The sequence below is a fragment of the Cucurbita pepo genome, chromosome LG12 (genome assembly GCF_002806865.2).
Source record: "Cucurbita pepo subsp. pepo cultivar mu-cu-16 chromosome LG12, ASM280686v2, whole genome shotgun sequence".
Classification (NCBI taxonomy): Eukaryota; Viridiplantae; Streptophyta; class Magnoliopsida; order Cucurbitales; family Cucurbitaceae; genus Cucurbita; species Cucurbita pepo.
Window position 1 is genome coordinate 1,076,367 of NC_036649.1, and position 16,416 is coordinate 1,092,782.

General features: G+C 36.5%; 4 protein-coding genes across 6 annotated transcripts in view; 3 read left to right on the forward strand and 1 right to left on the reverse strand.

Annotated features, from left to right (window-relative positions):
- LOC111806948 (acylamino-acid-releasing enzyme) overlaps positions 1 to 4,492 on the forward strand; it is an 8,603-nt gene extending 4,111 nt beyond the window's left edge. For both annotated transcript variants that reach the window (XM_023692493.1, XM_023692494.1), the window contains 11 exons: positions 159 to 310; positions 395 to 477; positions 556 to 677; positions 777 to 855; positions 1,352 to 1,526; positions 1,940 to 2,000; positions 2,156 to 2,278; positions 2,891 to 3,088; positions 3,750 to 3,818; positions 3,990 to 4,066; positions 4,280 to 4,492. In XM_023692493.1, coding sequence (XP_023548261.1) covers positions 159 to 310; positions 395 to 477; positions 556 to 677; positions 777 to 855; positions 1,352 to 1,526; positions 1,940 to 2,000; positions 2,156 to 2,278; positions 2,891 to 3,088; positions 3,750 to 3,818; positions 3,990 to 4,066; positions 4,280 to 4,343 — 1,203 coding nt within the window. In that variant the 3' untranslated portion in view covers positions 4,344 to 4,492. The remainder of the gene's footprint in view (positions 1 to 158; positions 311 to 394; positions 478 to 555; positions 678 to 776; positions 856 to 1,351; positions 1,527 to 1,939; positions 2,001 to 2,155; positions 2,279 to 2,890; positions 3,089 to 3,749; positions 3,819 to 3,989; positions 4,067 to 4,279) is intronic.
- Positions 4,493 to 6,402: 1,910 nt separating this feature from the next.
- LOC111807375 (pentatricopeptide repeat-containing protein At3g23020) lies at positions 6,403 to 9,289 on the forward strand. The gene has a single exon (XM_023693079.1). It carries the CDS (start codon positions 6,594 to 6,596, stop codon positions 9,180 to 9,182), a length of 2,589 nt encoding a protein of 862 aa, XP_023548847.1. The 5' UTR covers positions 6,403 to 6,593; the 3' UTR covers positions 9,183 to 9,289.
- A 13-nt stretch (positions 9,290 to 9,302) lies between these two features.
- LOC111807376 (CBL-interacting serine/threonine-protein kinase 7-like) lies at positions 9,303 to 11,189 on the reverse strand. Its single transcript, XM_023693080.1, has one exon. It carries the CDS (start codon positions 10,972 to 10,974, stop codon positions 9,682 to 9,684), a length of 1,293 nt encoding a protein of 430 aa, XP_023548848.1. The 5' UTR covers positions 10,975 to 11,189; the 3' UTR covers positions 9,303 to 9,681.
- Positions 11,190 to 14,522: 3,333 nt separating this feature from the next.
- LOC111806495 lies at positions 14,523 to 16,111 on the forward strand. Of its 2 annotated transcripts, XM_023691838.1 has the most exons (3): positions 14,523 to 14,732; positions 15,670 to 15,771; positions 15,844 to 16,111. In XM_023691838.1, the coding sequence occupies exons 1-2, from the start codon at positions 14,604 to 14,606 to the stop codon at positions 15,766 to 15,768; spliced, it is 228 nt and encodes a 75-aa protein (XP_023547606.1). In that variant the 5' UTR covers positions 14,523 to 14,603; the 3' UTR covers positions 15,769 to 15,771; positions 15,844 to 16,111. The 2 variants fall into 2 exon arrangements, with proteins under 2 accessions (XP_023547606.1, XP_023547605.1); XM_023691837.1 differs by having other exon boundaries at positions 14,524 to 14,732; positions 15,670 to 16,109.
- The last annotated feature ends 305 nt before the right edge of the window (positions 16,112 to 16,416 follow it).

A 16,416-nucleotide genomic window follows, 5' to 3' on the forward strand; every position in this document is an offset into this window, starting at 1 on the left:
AAAAAAAAAAAAGAAAAAAAGAAAAAGAGAGAGAGAGAGGCATTGCATTATTGCTCAATTAGATGATGTTTTAATTACTAAGTAAGACGTGCTTTGAAGTTTTCTTGTTTATTTACAAGTTATTTTTCTTAACAAATTTTTAAAATAAAATTTTGAAGGTTCCTGTGGTGCACTGGGCCGAGGACGACCTCTTTCCTGGCCTCTATTCACATGGTTTGCTGGCTAATCCATGGTTTTCTGATGGACACACTATTATTACAACAACCATATGGCGTAGCAGGAGTGCAATTGTCTCTATAGATATCTTAAGGCAATCTGCATAATTCTGAAGGAAATTATCGTTAATTCTGCGCTAAATTTTGTTCTCTTACATTTTGTTTATTGAAAATAACAGCGGTGAAGTCTCATGCGTCAGTCCTGACCACACAGACTATTCTTGGAATGTTCTTGCTCTAGATGGAGACAACGTTATTGCTGGTAATGTGGAAATGAGATCTTTACGATAAGCTTGCTTGATGGAACTGATTTTTAACATTTTTAAGTACCCGTCTGCAGTTCGTAGCGGCCCAGTGACTATTCCTGGACTCAAGTATGGTTTTCTTATTGAGACAGAAACTAAGGATGTTGTATGGAATTGGGTCGATGTATTAAATCCTATGTTTAATTGCTCTACGAAGGTTATTGTTATTTATTTATTTATTTATTTATAAATAAAGATACCCTGAAGGCCATTCCAAAACTTTCGTGATTAAGTAAACCAACACTTGATGATACAGGCTAGAACTCTACTCTCAAATATCTTGTTCAGTATATTGAAGATTCCAGTCAAGGATGTTTCCAACTGCGTGACAAAAGGTACTGTACAAACGATTTATTTACATTTTTATTAATAATGTCCGTTGATTATCATAATAATTCTTTGTTAATATTGCAACATAACAAAGACATCAATAGCCTTTTGAGAGGGCATCCGCTATCCCAAAAGTCTCTCATTGAACAATCTCTAAAATAATTCTCCCCCTCTAAAATCTCCAACTCCCTCTATTTATATCAAAGTCACTGCTAGCTAATTATCTCTAGTCCTTACTATTATCCTATTGATATTTCCACTATATATCCCCCATTAGTTCCTGCATTTTGGTGACCTTCCCGGAGGTAATGTTGGTTTCCTTTTGTCTATTTTTATTATCAAACATAGGGCATTTTTTAGTTTATAAAACACAAATGAAGACGTGAATTGTGTTTCTTCTAAAGTTTTTTCACCTCAAAACTGATGAAACCCATTTTTGCTAGTTCAGTTCACTTAGTAAACTTTCTTTCCTTATAGTACTGAATAATCAAATCATTTCAGGTGCTACTGAACCTTTTGAAGCTATCTTTGTAGCTCCGTTACCCAAAGGTAATGAGTTGAAACCACTTATTGTTAACCTTCATGGCGGTCCACATTCTACATCAACATCAAGCTTCTCGAAGTCCTTGGCATTTCTCGCTGCCGTAGGATTCAATCTTTTGATTGTGAACTATAGGTAGGTTTATTTTCTTCCCTTGGATCTTGATTTGGGTTGAATTGCACCTGGAATTTTTTTCAATGAAGGTCGGTTCCAGTCAAATTAATCAACTTTCAGTTGGTGGTGCACATAGATATATAAGAAGCTTATATCTCAACTCCCTTTCTCTCAAGTATATTTGCTACTTGAGTTTTATTATTCAAACCCCCAGTTAAGCATTACCGTTATCTTTTGGACAAAAAGGATTGATTAGGTTTAATTATTGCACATTCAATGTTTAATTGGCTTATTTGAGAGCTACTTTGGAAGAAGTCATTTTCCCGTAAAGTGAGATTGAGGTGAATGGAAATTATGTTTTATTAATCAGATATTGTATCACTGCGTGACGAGCATTTTTTCATTTCTTTGGCTTCTTTGATTTGGTATCTCAGAGGTTCATTGGGGTTCGGTGAGGACGCATTGCAATCTCTTCCTGGAAAAATTGGGTCTCAGGTACTAGTTTTAATGATGAATTTAGTTTTATTTATTTATTATCTATTCTTAGTCTTTTTGTGTGAATTTTCGTTTTACTTCTATCGTGATGACCGTTTTTCTCAGAATGCCACTGGATAGAATGTTTTATATATCTTTTATATATTTTTTCTCAGGATGTCAATGATGTACTTGCCGCATTAGATCACATTATCGACCAGGGACTTGCCAATCCAGCTAAAGTTGCAGTTCTTGGCGGTTCTCATGGAGGTTTTTTGACAACTCATTTGATTGGCCAGGTTTTGTACTTAACGCCACTTTTATAGCTCACATTTTCTGAAATTAAATCCCGTGTTTGATTGATGGTTTTATGTGGAATTTAGATTCTGCGTGATTTATGGAGGATTTTGCATCTGTTGATGCTTTTCACGATATTTTCTATATCTAATTTTTCTCCAGCGCTACCCTTGAAAACATGATGGTGCACACTTCGCATCATTCCACTACCTATAAATTAATTTTCATAAAGTCGAGTTAGATTTGATTTTCAAAATCTTAGAAGTATTTAAAAAAACATTTTAAAATACTTTTTCGATGAAGCATTCATTTACTTGGTGCTTTTGAACGGAACACTTGATTGGCTCTACTTCTTAAAGTGTTTGTAGAAGAGAACTTCACTTAAAATCACCTTTGTGAAAAGCATCCTGAACTCCTATTAATGTCTTGGGATTTATGTCATATGGATTTTTTTTTCTTTTTTTCTTTGATATTCACAAGTATTTGGGCCAGCTTAACTATTCTTATTAACTATCCAAGCCTATTACATTTGGTTGCCAAGAAGGCAGATTGACTTTTGAAAAGGAAATAATTTCCTTATAAATTGAATCCCTTATGTTTTCTAAACGCTGCAGGCACCAGATAGATTTGTGGCAGCTGCTGCAAGGAATCCTGTGTGTAACCTTGCTTTAATGGTCGGCACATCAGATATTCCTGATTGGTGTTATGTGGAATGTTATGGAAGGGAGGGAAAAAATTACTTCACGGAAGCACCATCTGCTGAGCACCTAATCCACTTATACAACATGTCTCCTATCCGACATGTCTCAAATGTACGTATGATCAAAAGCTAGCCATCTATAACTTTATTGATACAGCGATGTTTTAAAGTTCTCGCTAAGGTTGGAAGAAAATAGTACTCACAAAAGCTATGGTCAACAGTCTTATAATCACATTTAGCCGAGATAATCAAATGGTACGTATGAATAAATATTAAAATTCTTACTAAAGTTGAACAAAATAAAACTCATGTGGCTAGATTTTGCCCAACAGTTCAAATTGTACGTATCGCTAGATTTTGTTTATATATTATTTTTGAAAAAGGAAAATGTAAGCTCTGAGGGCTTCATTGAAGAAGCCTCCTTCGTTGAAGGGCTTCACCCTGCATCAATATCAGTTAAGGCTCTTCTAAGGTTAGGAGGATCCCTGTCTTGTGAGTGACTAATTTGTTTCTCTTTTTCTAAATGTGGCGAGATTTGGTATAAACTAAACTAGAAGATAACTTTTCTTTAGTTAAAATATCTTTGTCTGGAGAGTTAAAATATTTTTATCTGGAGAATTATTTTACCAACTACTCTGTTTTGGAATTTTCTTTTTCCTTTTTAAAACAGTAGTTTAAAAGTTATCCTGTATATTTATACTCTTAGTTTCACATATTTTCCGAGGATGTGTTACCAACTACATATTTTCCTTTGTCTCATTTTGATTTTGCAGGTTAAAACGCCTACCATTTTTCTTTTGGGTGCTAAAGATCTTCGTGTTCCATTTTCAAATGGATTGCAAGTAAGTTATAACACATTCTACTAAATGGATGCTGCCTTGCTCTTGTTTATAACCAAGAATGATTGCACAATGACATGAAATTTGCGTCCAATTTCTGGCTCTTTGAATTTCTTATAGCTACGTAAAAAAAAAAAAAAAAAAAAAATATGATGGGCTATATATAATATGCAGTTTGCGCGAGCGTTGAAGGAGAAAGGAGTTGAAACGAAGGTGATCGTGTTTCCAGATGATAAGCATCCAATTGACAGGTCCTACATTTGCCTGCTTTCACATTCGCATATTCCGAACTCATTTTATGAATAGTTTCTGATTCCCCACATTTGTTTGGATCATTTGTTATAAGTTTAAGATTATTGTGACACTTCGACTGGTTTGTGATTGTTGAGGAAAGAGCACTTTCAATTACAAGATTTGAAAAATAGGAAACTATTTTAGGCTTATTCATTTTCTCTCTGAATCAGGCCGCAATCGGATTTTGAAAGCTTCCTCAACATTTGTGTGTGGTTCAAGAAGTACCTCAAGTGAGTGGCATTCCCTTTCTCAGCATTTTAGCATCATTGATCCCATGCTTTGTACTTATTTTGTCACTCTCAACTTGGTACAACTGGTTCTGTGCGCTCTTGTTCATGTTATTAACCCACTCATTCTCAATTAAATGACGCTTATTATTCCAACCTTTGAGCCTTACTTGTTCCACACAATTTGATTGTTTGATTTTTGCAAACAAAAATGTAGAAGGAGAAATGATAAATACCAAATAATACTTGCAAGAGAAGAACTGAGCACTAATGCTTGCCAACCACCGTGTGTAATAGTCCAAGCCTACGGTTAACAAATAGTCTAGAACGTGTCTGCTAGGGAGAGGTTTCCACGCCCTTATAAAGAATGTTTTGTTTCTCCAACCGATATGAGATCTCACTATCCACCCTCCTTTGGGGCCAGCATCCTCTTTGGCACTCGTTCTCCTCTCCAATCGATGTGGGATCTCACAATCCACACTCTCTCGAGGCCTAGCGTTTTCGCTGACACTCATTCCTTTCTCAAGTCGACGTGGGATCTCACAATCCATACCCCTTCGAGGCCTAACATTCTCGCGGACACTCACTCATTCCTCTCTCTTTCTCACTCATTCCTCTCTCTAGTCACTTGAATTACATCAATAATGATACCAAACTCCTCTTTTTGTGGAAGAACTATAATGATTACTCCTCCATAGCTAACATGTCTTAGTCTGGTAGGATCAAGACCAAATAGACTCCTCTTTTTGTGGAAGAACTATAATGATTACTCCTCCATTGCTAACATGTCTTAGTCTGGTAGGATCAATTACTCCTCCATTGCTAACATGTCTTAGTCTGGTAGGATCAAGACCAGATAGTTTGGAATGTGTGTCGTTTCTTTTGTTGATTGGTTGAAAGTGATTGATCTAGAGGTAAGTCTTTTACTAGCTGAAGACGAATCCTTCCAAGCACACCAAGCCTGGTGGGTGACCAGCCATCACACTTAGATGAGCTGCAATACAAAACATTAAAGAGAGAATCTTAGTTTGGATAGCCAAAGCTATCAAAAGCGGTGTGACTCTTGAAAACTCCAGAAAATTGTTTGGTTCCAGAGTTTGACCTTCTTCGGTCCTGGAAGGAAAACCCACCGAACTTTCCTTCCCCCAGCAGGCAACAATACTGGGAGGAAGATTGGGTCTATGTCGGAGACAGCGGGGCAGTCGTTACCCCATTCATGTAGGTCGCTACTTATGCGACAAAGTCGTTACCCCATAAAGCACTTTCACTTTTATATGTATATGTATGAAACTAAGCATCAAAATAATTGATTGCTACCCAAATTTTACTAAAAAGCATCTTAAATGGTATGACTTTAGGGCTGCATTAAATTTATTTATCACATCACCACTATGTCATTTTTAAGTATTTCTCTTTACTTCTTTTGATTTCCCTTTTATATCTTTTGTACGTTAATTAAATAGGAGGGATGGAATGTAATTTTTGGAATATGAAAATAATATTCATACCAACGTCTCTAAATTTTTGTATAGATTTTCACTTCTTTTTACAATTCAACCTTGAAAATAAAAAGGCCTGATTTTTTTTTTTTTTTTTTTTTTTAAAATAAGTTGAAAATTAATAAGACAGCTTAAGTGAATCGTTTATAACTCGATAACTCTGATATGTAAAATTGATTAGGTAAATAGTTTTAAAATTTTGAGATCAAATAAAAAACAATATCTGTCTTGATCTTCTATATAATTATAAATAATATATGGTATGTTTTTAATATTTTACGCACAAATTAGTATATCAATTTGTACTTGATATTTTTATTTGAATTTTTATTTGGAAGAATTTCAGGGTAGACATTTTTTTGGACGAATTTCAAAGTTTATGAATATTTTTTGAAATAAATTTTAAAAGTTCAACGTTAAAAATGACTTTTCAAACTATAGGGGAAGTTGAAATTTAGTTTAATTTTCTAGTCAATACGAATACAATTAAAAATAAATAAATAAATAAATAAAGATATTAATTTAGTTTTATTTTTTAATTTTCTGTAAAACATTTGAAATAAAAAAATGACTCCTTAGTTCCCTCGCTATATCCATTCTCTATGCATCTGATAATCACCATTGTTGCGCTTTGACCCGCATCATCCCGTCTCGATGAACCAATTCTTAAATCAACTCCACCAGCAATCCAAGAAGTTGAATTTCTCCGTTTCTGCTCTCTCCGAGTGACTTAATTTTCTTCTATTCATCTCGCAAAAATGTTCGTGAAGCTGCAGTATTTGGATACGCCCTGCTTCCCTGGATTGAGTTCCACCCTCAGGTCATCCACCGTCGGAGTCTCAATTTCTCCCCCTGATAATCTCGTCCCCATTTCCAGGAAGCCCAAACACTGCTGGATTCCTGAATGTCCGAACAGAGAGTCAAAGAACGTCGGTGGAGTTAAAAAATACACTAACGATAATAGTGGTCGCCGGCAGGAAACTCGCCTGAAAAAAGCGAGTAAAACGGAGGAACGAGAACCCCACAAAAGAAATCGCCATTTGGGTAATAGGGTTGTTGTGAAAAAGGATGAATGGGAAGATGGAAATGGGTCGGTGGAAAAAGTGCACCCCAAGTGTTCGACGAAATGCCTATCGTATGGTGGATGCATACCAGCGATTTTGCAGGCGTTGGATGAAGTCAGTGACTTGGATGAAGCACTGAAGCCTTGGAAAGACAAGCTTAACAACAAGGAAAGGAGTATAATTCTGAAAGAGCAGACCAGTTGGGAGAGGGCTTTGGAGATTTTCGAGTGGTTTAAAATGGCAGGTGGCTATGAAGTGAATGTGATTCACTATAATATTCTTCTTCGGATTCTTGGGAAGGCCCAGAAATGGAGACTAGTTGAGAGTTTGTGGGCAGAGATGAACAAAAGGGGTATTAATCCGATAAATTCGACTTATGGAACGTTGATCGATGTTTACGGGAAAGGGGGCTTTACAGAAGAGGCGTTGGCATGGCTTGAAAGGATGAATGAACAGAGAATGGAACCGGATGAGGTCACCATGGGAATTGTTGTTCAATTGTATAAGAAGGCTGGTGAGTTTCAGAAGGCTGAGAATTTCTTCAAGAAGTGGTCATCAAGAAACTCAACGAAATGTGAGATTACCAACCAGAACGAAGTAGCTTCTGCTAAAGTTGAGAATTCTCTGCACCCTCCTCATGTTAGTTTGAGTACCTATACATATAATACATTGATTGACACATATGGGAAGGCTGGACAGCTACAAGAAGCCTCAACGACTTTCGAAAGCATGCTAAACGAAGGAGTTGCGCCGACGACCGTGACTTTCAATACTATGATTCACATTTGTGGCAACCATGGCAAGTTGAAAGAAGTGACATTGCTAATGCAGAAGATGGAGGAGCTTCAATGCCCACCTGATACAAGAACATACAATATCCTCATTTCTCTTCATGCTAAGCACGATAACATTGACTTGGCTTCAAATTATTTTGCAGAGATGAAGGAGGCTTGTCTTCGGCCGGATATAGTGAGCTACCGTACTCTTTTGTATGCTTATTCTATCAGGCAGATGGTTGTGGAGGCTGAACAACTCGTAGCAGAAATGGATGAAAGGGGACTTGAGATCGACGAATTCACCCAATCGGCACTGACCCGTATGTATATCGATGCAGGAATGCTTGAAAAGTCATGGTCGTGGTTCTGGAGATTTCATCTTACAGGGCGTATGAGCTCCGAGTGTTATTCGGCTAATATTGATGCATATGGAGAGCGTGGATGTATTGTAGAAGCAGAGAGAGTTTTTGTCAGCTGCCAAGAAGAGAAGAAGCTCACAGTCCTTGAGTATAATGTGATGATTAAAGCCTATGGTGTGGCAAAGGATTATGTCAAAGCACAAAAATCATTTGATAGTATGGAGAGTAATGGCGTCACTCCTGATAAATGTAGCTATAGTTCTCTGATACAGATATTGTGTGGTGCTGACATGCCGGCCATGGCACTCTCTTATCTGAGGAAGATGCAGTCAGCTGGATTGGTAAGTGATTGCATTCCATATTCGGTGGTTATATCGAGCTTTTCGAAACTTGGTTATTTGGAAAAGGCGGACGAACTTTATAGAGAGATGATCGAACATGGTATGCAGCCTGATATCGTTGTTTATGGTGTGCTGATAAATGCTTTTGCTGATGCTGGGAGTGTTAGAGAAGCTATTGGTTATGTCGACGCAATGAAACGGGCTGGTTTGCCCGGTAATACCGTTATATACAACTCGTTGATAAAGCTCTACACCAAAGTTGACTACCTCAAAGAAGCACAGGAAGCATACAAGATGCTTCAGCAAACAGATGATGGTCCAGCTATCTATTCTTCGAATTGTATGATCGACATTTATAGCAAACGTTCGATGGATAAACAAGCGGAAGAGATTTTCGAGAGGTTGAAGAGAAAGGGAGAAGCAAATGAGTTCACTTTTGCAATGATGTTGTGCATGTACAAGAAAAAAGGAAGATTACAGGAAGCCATTAGTATTGCAAGACAGATGAAGGAACAAGGACTTTTAACAGAATTGTTGAGCTTCAATAACATGATCAGTTTATACGCTATGGACGGTCGATTCAAGGAGGCGGTTAGTACATTCCAAGACATGATTAAAACTTCCATTCAACCTGATGAATGCACGTATAAATCGCTCGGGGTCATTCTGTTAAAATGTGGCGTTTCGAAGCAGGCAGTCAGAAAGCTAGAATTATCGGTAAAAAAGGACGCTCAGAGCGGATTACAGGCGTGGGGTTCGGTTCTATCTTCTGTTGTTGGAATGAGTATCAAGGATGATTATCTATAAGTCCAAGTCATTCTACTTAGATTCATGAGAGAGCTGCATTTGAATGCCTGCTCATCTCGTGTGTTCAAAATAGTTGCTATAATCATCAAAGTAGTAAACATTGATCAGAGATTTTGCAGGTAAGAGTAAATTAGGAAGTTATTTTATATAAATCAATAGAGAACCACCACTCAGGGCAGTTAAAATTCTTACAGAGAACAGAATTACTTGAAGCATCCAAAAGCATTACAAACGAACCTGAAAGTGAAACTTGAAGCTTTCGTTTGATCATGGAGGGAACTTCTTCATATCTCTGTTCATGTCATTTCTGAAATGAACTTTCCCAAATACAGGAGTACAATCTTGGAATTGGATCATGTCTTCCCTATCTCTCTCAGTAAGCTCGAAAATCCCTTTGCATATATGCATATAAACATGTTTATAGACAACGAACCGTCCTCCGGCGGAGCCCCGCCGCGGTTTGGTCGGTGAAACAAGCCCAAGGAATCCTAATTCTCATTCACATTGACTCATTTGAGTGCCAGGAACCAACAATGTCCTGCAACTTGGCTTTCAAATCCCCCCAATGCGTCCTCTCAAACTCCATCTTGGATTCAGCTGCCTTCACTTCCACCATTAACAGATTTGAGGTTATTTTCAAAGCCTCCACCACCAGAATCATCCTTCCTTTCCCCAACCCAATTGCCCCACTTTTCCCTTTCTCCACTCTGTAACCCAATTCTCCTCCAATCTCTGTTACCCTTTCTTCCACCTTCTCCATACTCACACCCGTCGTGAACCTCTTCTTCTTACAATCCGTTGTCTCGAACAATCCAGACAGATCCAACCCAGAAGACATCGATATTATATGAAACGCATTTAACCCAGAAACCCCTAAATCAGATTTGTAATTACCCAATGATTCAAACAAGCTCTTGTTGTTAATTTGGGGCTTCGATCGCAGCGATTTCTTGAACCACGAATGCTGCATCAACGCCTCCATGCTCATCCTTGTATTCGGATCAGGATCCAGTAATTGGAAGATCAAATGTCTCGCTGGCTTCGAAATTGAATCGGGGAAGTGATATTCCCGTCGATAAACCTTCTTGTACATGGCGACCAGGTTGTTGTCGCTGAATGGAAGATGGCCGGAGAGTAAAACGAAAAGGATAACGCCGCAGGACCACGCGTCGGCTTTAGCGCCGTCGTAGCCTCGCCGGGAAACAACCTCCGGCGCGGTGTATGCTGGAGTTCCGCATGCGGTATGGAGCATTCCGTCTTTGATCTGCTCTGGTAAGGCCGAGAGACCGAAGTCGGAGACCTTGAGGTTACCGTCTTCATCGAGTAGAAGATTTTGGGGCTTGATGTCGCGATGAGCGACACCGTTCTGGTGACAGAAATGTAAAGCAGAGACCAGTTGTTGAAAGTACCGGCGGGCGGTTGATTCTGTCAGTCGTCCACGGCGGAGGAGTTTCGCGAAAAGCTCACCGCCAGAGGCGTAATCGACAACGAGGTAGATCTTCGTCTTCGTCGCCATAACTTCATGGATTCTGAGGATGTTCGGATGGTGCTGAAGACGGCGCATGACGGAAATCTCACGGACAATGCACGGCTCCATAGCGGCATCGATGGTTTTGTTCTTGTCAATGATTTTAACGGCGACGATGGAGTTATCGGCAAGAGAACAGGCCTGGTACACCTTGGCAAAGCTTCCACGACCGAGGAAACGTCCCAATTGGTACTTGCCGAGGAGTATAGCGCCGGTAGGCAGAGGAGGGAGCGGCGGCGGCGTGGGCGGACCACCGGGCTCCATAAGATCGGAAAAGGAAGCCGGAGATTACAGTGTACAGCTTTCAATTTAGGTAATCGGCTTTTATATAGTCTCCATTCTCGAGATCATCGTGAGGTTCTTCTTCTCCGTAGATTCCAAGGGTTCAGGAGCTTTTTCTTATATTACCTAAAATACCCTCCTTCTTATTACAATTATTGACCGTTTTGCAATATTTTTAGTCAGTACCGCAGGGTCAATTTGGACAAAATGTGGGGACACGTTTTCTGTCTCTCTCTATATATATATATTTAAACCTATTTTCTATTTTTTTCCTTTTATTATAGATTTTCTAAAATTTAAAATTAATGATCAAATTTGTTAAAATTTGAATTTAGTTAATGCGGCTAACCTAATATAAAAGGTTATTACTTCTGAATTCTATTTTTTTTATTTCATATTTTCAATTTTGGAAAATTATTTTCTTTTTTTAGAAGTTTAGGCAGTTATAAAGGCGGGTTTGGTATTTTAATTTCTTTTTAATTATCTCTTACTTATCTTCAAGATGGTTCGGATATCATATCGTTTCATTTATATATCCTCCTCTAAATTTATCTTCTAAAATAATTATTAAAACAAAATTATTGAAACTATATTTTTTGTCAGATGAACCTAAGTAATAAACAATATAATTCATAAATAATAAATTTTAAAAAATCATTAAAAAATTGATAGGAAACATAAATCATGAACGTGTATAATTAAATATAAAAAGTATTTTTTTTTTCATTATGGTGGCCAAGTTTATTATGCTTTTATATTAAATTATTCTCGTTACATAATTAAAGTATGAGTGTCGATATATTTTGTTTAAAAAAGAAAAAAAAAGTATTTAGCATATTAATTAATTGATAATCACCCACTAATTAATTGCTTTAATGTTGGTCTAAGATGCTAAATGAACCGTTGTGAAGCAACTTTGACCCACCAAGTCATATTTATAATATATTTAATCCTAATTATTTATGAATTAAAGTTGGGTTAGATTTTATAATTTTAATTAAATAAGAATTATATTTTTCTATACCTACCTTATTAAAAAAAACATTAAATATCTTATAATTTTGGTTGTCTAGCTAGTTATGTCTAATCTATTATGAATAAAAGACTTTATGGTATACATTCATTTCAAAATAATTTTGTCGTTTGATTAAATTTTATACTATGAGCGGGTAGGTTACATATCTTCGTTCTTTAATTATATTCATAAAACAATATTGATGGATAATGTATTTACATTAAAAAAAAAAATCAATAGAATTGAAATAAAACAAAATAAAATATTAAATATTATTAGTCTCACCTTTGAAAGGTTCTAGAAAATAATGAACTATCATCATTTTTTCTCTAGCGGTGTAGACGTGATTCTAGTGAACGGTCATACACTCCTGTATTGACTCGATATGAAATGGTAAAAGTCTATCTAAGATGAAAGCATGAAAAAGAGGTTTGGAACGGGCATGCAACCATAGGCAACACACCTTTTGTGACATCCTTCCCCATTCAATTGGTTGACACCCCTATCAACCGACTCGAACAAGCAAGACTAGGACATCTGTCATGCGGCCATAAGCAACATGCTTTGAACAAGCATGACCGTAACATCCTCCCTGGCAATCGACTCAGACAAACAAGACTGAGACATCTATCATGTGACCATAGGTAACATGTTTTGGACAAGCATGACCGTGACATCCTTTATTTTAATTTCCAAGTACGAGGTTTTTGTTCCTAAGAATTTAATAGTAAATAGTACATTAATTAATATTATATATTTACATAACTGATTGAATAATAAATATTTCACCACAAGTGAAAAAAATAATATAAAAAGTTGAGCGAGTGAAAAAATAAAATTGAAATTGAAAGACGAAAAATAACTACTTTACACACTACGAGTTAGCAGATAGTGTTTGAAGTTCAAATTTGCCGACACTAAAAAGATTCATATTTATACGGATCATAAAAGTTTAAAGTATTTTTTCACCGAGTAAAAGACAAATAAGACAAATAGGATGATTAGAGTATCTATATACAAACCCTAATTATTTTAAAAACAAAAAAGTCAAAAGCCAACTGCACTTTTCTAGATATTACAACCTTCCTCCTAATTTCCGAGCTGTCATGGTTTTTTTTAAAAAAGTATTTTTTGACTATAATGTCCAAGTCAAAGCTCACGAGCACGGTTAATAGCAGTACTAAAAACTTTAACAAGGGCAAAATTGTAATTATGTGGTGACAGGGCTTTTGTCGGCTGTCAGTTGAGTGATGATGTGGCGTAATCAATAGTATTATTTGAGCAATTTGGCGGTGGTGGAGATGACAGGTGGACATACAGATCAACTATCTCGGAAATGTGGGGTCCAAAATATTAATTTATTATTTGTTGCCAAATTTTGGTTGGTGTACTTTCCTTTTTTTTTTTTTTTAATTATTAAAATATGATTTTTTTTTAATTATGAATAAATATGCACATCAATATTTTATATGGACATATATTAGAATAAAACAACATGAATTATTTGAGTTCTTGGTGACCAATATTAATGTATACAATAAAACAAATAATTGAGTTAAAACCTATTTATAATATTAGTATATCCCAATTTTATTAGCTAATAAATAATCAACTAATAATCTCAAAATTTTCATTTTTTAAAATACATAATCTATACTTTATAATATAATTTTTATTAAAAAATATGAAAAAAAATGTAATATAATGCTTTACTAACCTAATATCTAAAAAAATAAATAAAATTTAATAGTTTTCAATATTGTAAAAAAAAAAGGTAACACTGTAGGCCCATAAATGTAGAGCACTTCAGGCCCATAATTGCTCTCTTACTAATTGGGCCTAGATTAAGCACACTGTAGGCCCATAGATGTAGCAGCACTTCAGGCCCATAATTGCTCTCTTACTAATTGGGCTTCGATTTTGCAAGACTGTAGGCCCATAAATGAAGCAACACTTCAGGCCCATAATTGCTCTCTTACTAATTGGGCTTCGATTTTGCAAGACTGTAGGCCCATATATGTGCAACACTTCAGGCCCATAATTGCCTCTTACTAATTGGGCTTTGATTTTGCAAGACTGTAGGCCCATAAATGTAGCATCACTTCAGGCCCATAATTGCTCTCTTACTAATTGGGCTTCGATTTTGCAAGACTGTAGGCCCATAAATGAAGCAACACTTCAGGCCCATAATTGCTCTCTTACTAATTGGGCTTCGATTTTGCAAGACTGTAGGCCCATATATGTGCAACACTTCAGGCCCATAATTGCCTCTTACTAATTGGGCTTTGATTTTGCAAGACTGTAGGCCCATAAATGTAGCATCACTTCAGGCCCATAATTGCTCTCTTACTAATTGGGCTTCGATTAAGCTACACTGTAGGCCCATAAATGTAGCAACACTTCAGGCCCATAATTGCTCTCTTACTAATTGGGTTTCGATTACAACAATGCAGGCTCATAAATGTAGAAATTGGGCCTATTGGGCTTCCTTCATCTGGACGAATCATTAATACTCTCGGCTTCTTCTCCCCATTTACAAGGATACTCTAGGGTTCACGATTTCTTCAGTGTTCTTCAACTATCTTCTTTCTGTAAAATGTCTTCAATTGGAACATCCAAGGGAATTCTGGAGATCGCCAAGTTCGGGATTTATGTTACTATACCGATCTTTTTAATGTACACCTTCGCCAACAATAGCAAAAATCTCCAGAAATTCATTGGCAAAGTAAGTGTCTATTTCCCTTTCTTTCTCCCCTAAAATTATGTTTGTGGATCTGCACATAGTTATATATGGACTGGTTATTGACAAACATTTTCCCTTGTTTCGGGTGGAGGTATCCTGTAATTGCTGATTGCTGTTAAGATTATCTGTGCGTCGTTTAATTTCATTTCTTTTAGAATTTATCGAGCTGTTAGGGATTTGCTATGGGAAATTCACTGGTTTTTCAAGGTATTGGAACTCGTTGATGATTCACCATCTTTTGTGAATGACAGAATAAAATATAACAGAGAGTAGTTTATGGGGAAAAAAAGTTTTCAATGATGCTCATACTGAGAGTGGGGAGTTTGGATAAATGAAGAACGTGTTTATATTTGGTTAAATTACAAATTTAGTAGTTTTTAAATTACAAGTTTAGTCTCTCCATTCCTAGCACAAAATTGAACCTTCAACAATTCATTAAGCATAAAATCTAAATCTATTTCTGTAGATCAATTAATTTTTAGAGCCTCACACACTAATGAAAGTTAAGGCACCTTATAGACATAAGATTGAAACTTTGGAGACCTATTAGACACTTTTGAAAGTTAGTAGACCAAATAAGCACAAATTTCAAAGTTTAGGGGTAATTGAACCTTTATATTTTCTTAATTGATTTAGCTCTAGCTTTGTTCATTTTATGCTTGTATCCTCCATGGGTTGATGAATCTATGAGCGTTCCAGGCAATATTGAACCACAGAAGTTACTTAAAATACATTTTGTTAGCGAATTCGAGCCTTTCATATGAATTGGGCAGTTCATTTGTCAGCATTTTCAGCTTCATTAGAAGTAAAAACTATCGATACAATATTATTGTTCTTATCTTCACAAGCATTAGTTCTTATGTTTTACTATATAATATCAAGTGATAGGGTTTAATTGAATTACTTCCTCTTCTGATAGTCTTATATAGTGTATCCTCCCGAGGGACCGAGGCCTCCGTCTCCAGAAGAAGTAAGAGAGATGGCACGCGAATTGGCTCGAAAGAACAACATTCGCTGATGAAGTGAGTAATGCAGCATTTAAGTCAAATTTTCAGGGTTGTCGTGTTGATTGTTTCACATGTATTTATCTGTTTATATAGTATTTGGTGACTATCAATATTTAGGAGCAACTATGAATCAGCCTTTGGTTAGTTCAGGTGGGATAAAGATGATAAGGGCCAAACTCAACTTGCTGAGATAAACAGCCTATCTGTACTATGGTCCCGCTACTGCTCTAACTGTGGTAATATGTCTGTGTAATAATGGGGGAAAAAGTCTTATTTAGATCAATGTGATGGGATTGATACACAGTGATGCTGTTTTTCTTAATAAAGTAGAACTACCTAAGACCAATATGTTTCTATTTCCTTCTCTAAAACTCCCTCCAACTCCCTTCCCTGTATTTCACCTCTGATGACGACAATGCTCTCTTCCATGTCTTCTTCCTCTGGTGAGAGCAACGGTGACAACGAGTAGAGTTGTTTCTTCTGTCTCTAGAGGTCGAACGAGCGAGAAAAGCAATAAATAATCCTGAGAAAGGGTTGGTGACACAGGTTAGAAAGCTTTGTTTTGAAGAACTTGGTCAAATTTCATTTTTAAATCTGGAATGTGAATGGAAACATGTTCTATGTGGAGATCAATGATTTTGAAGCATACTAGTTTTGTT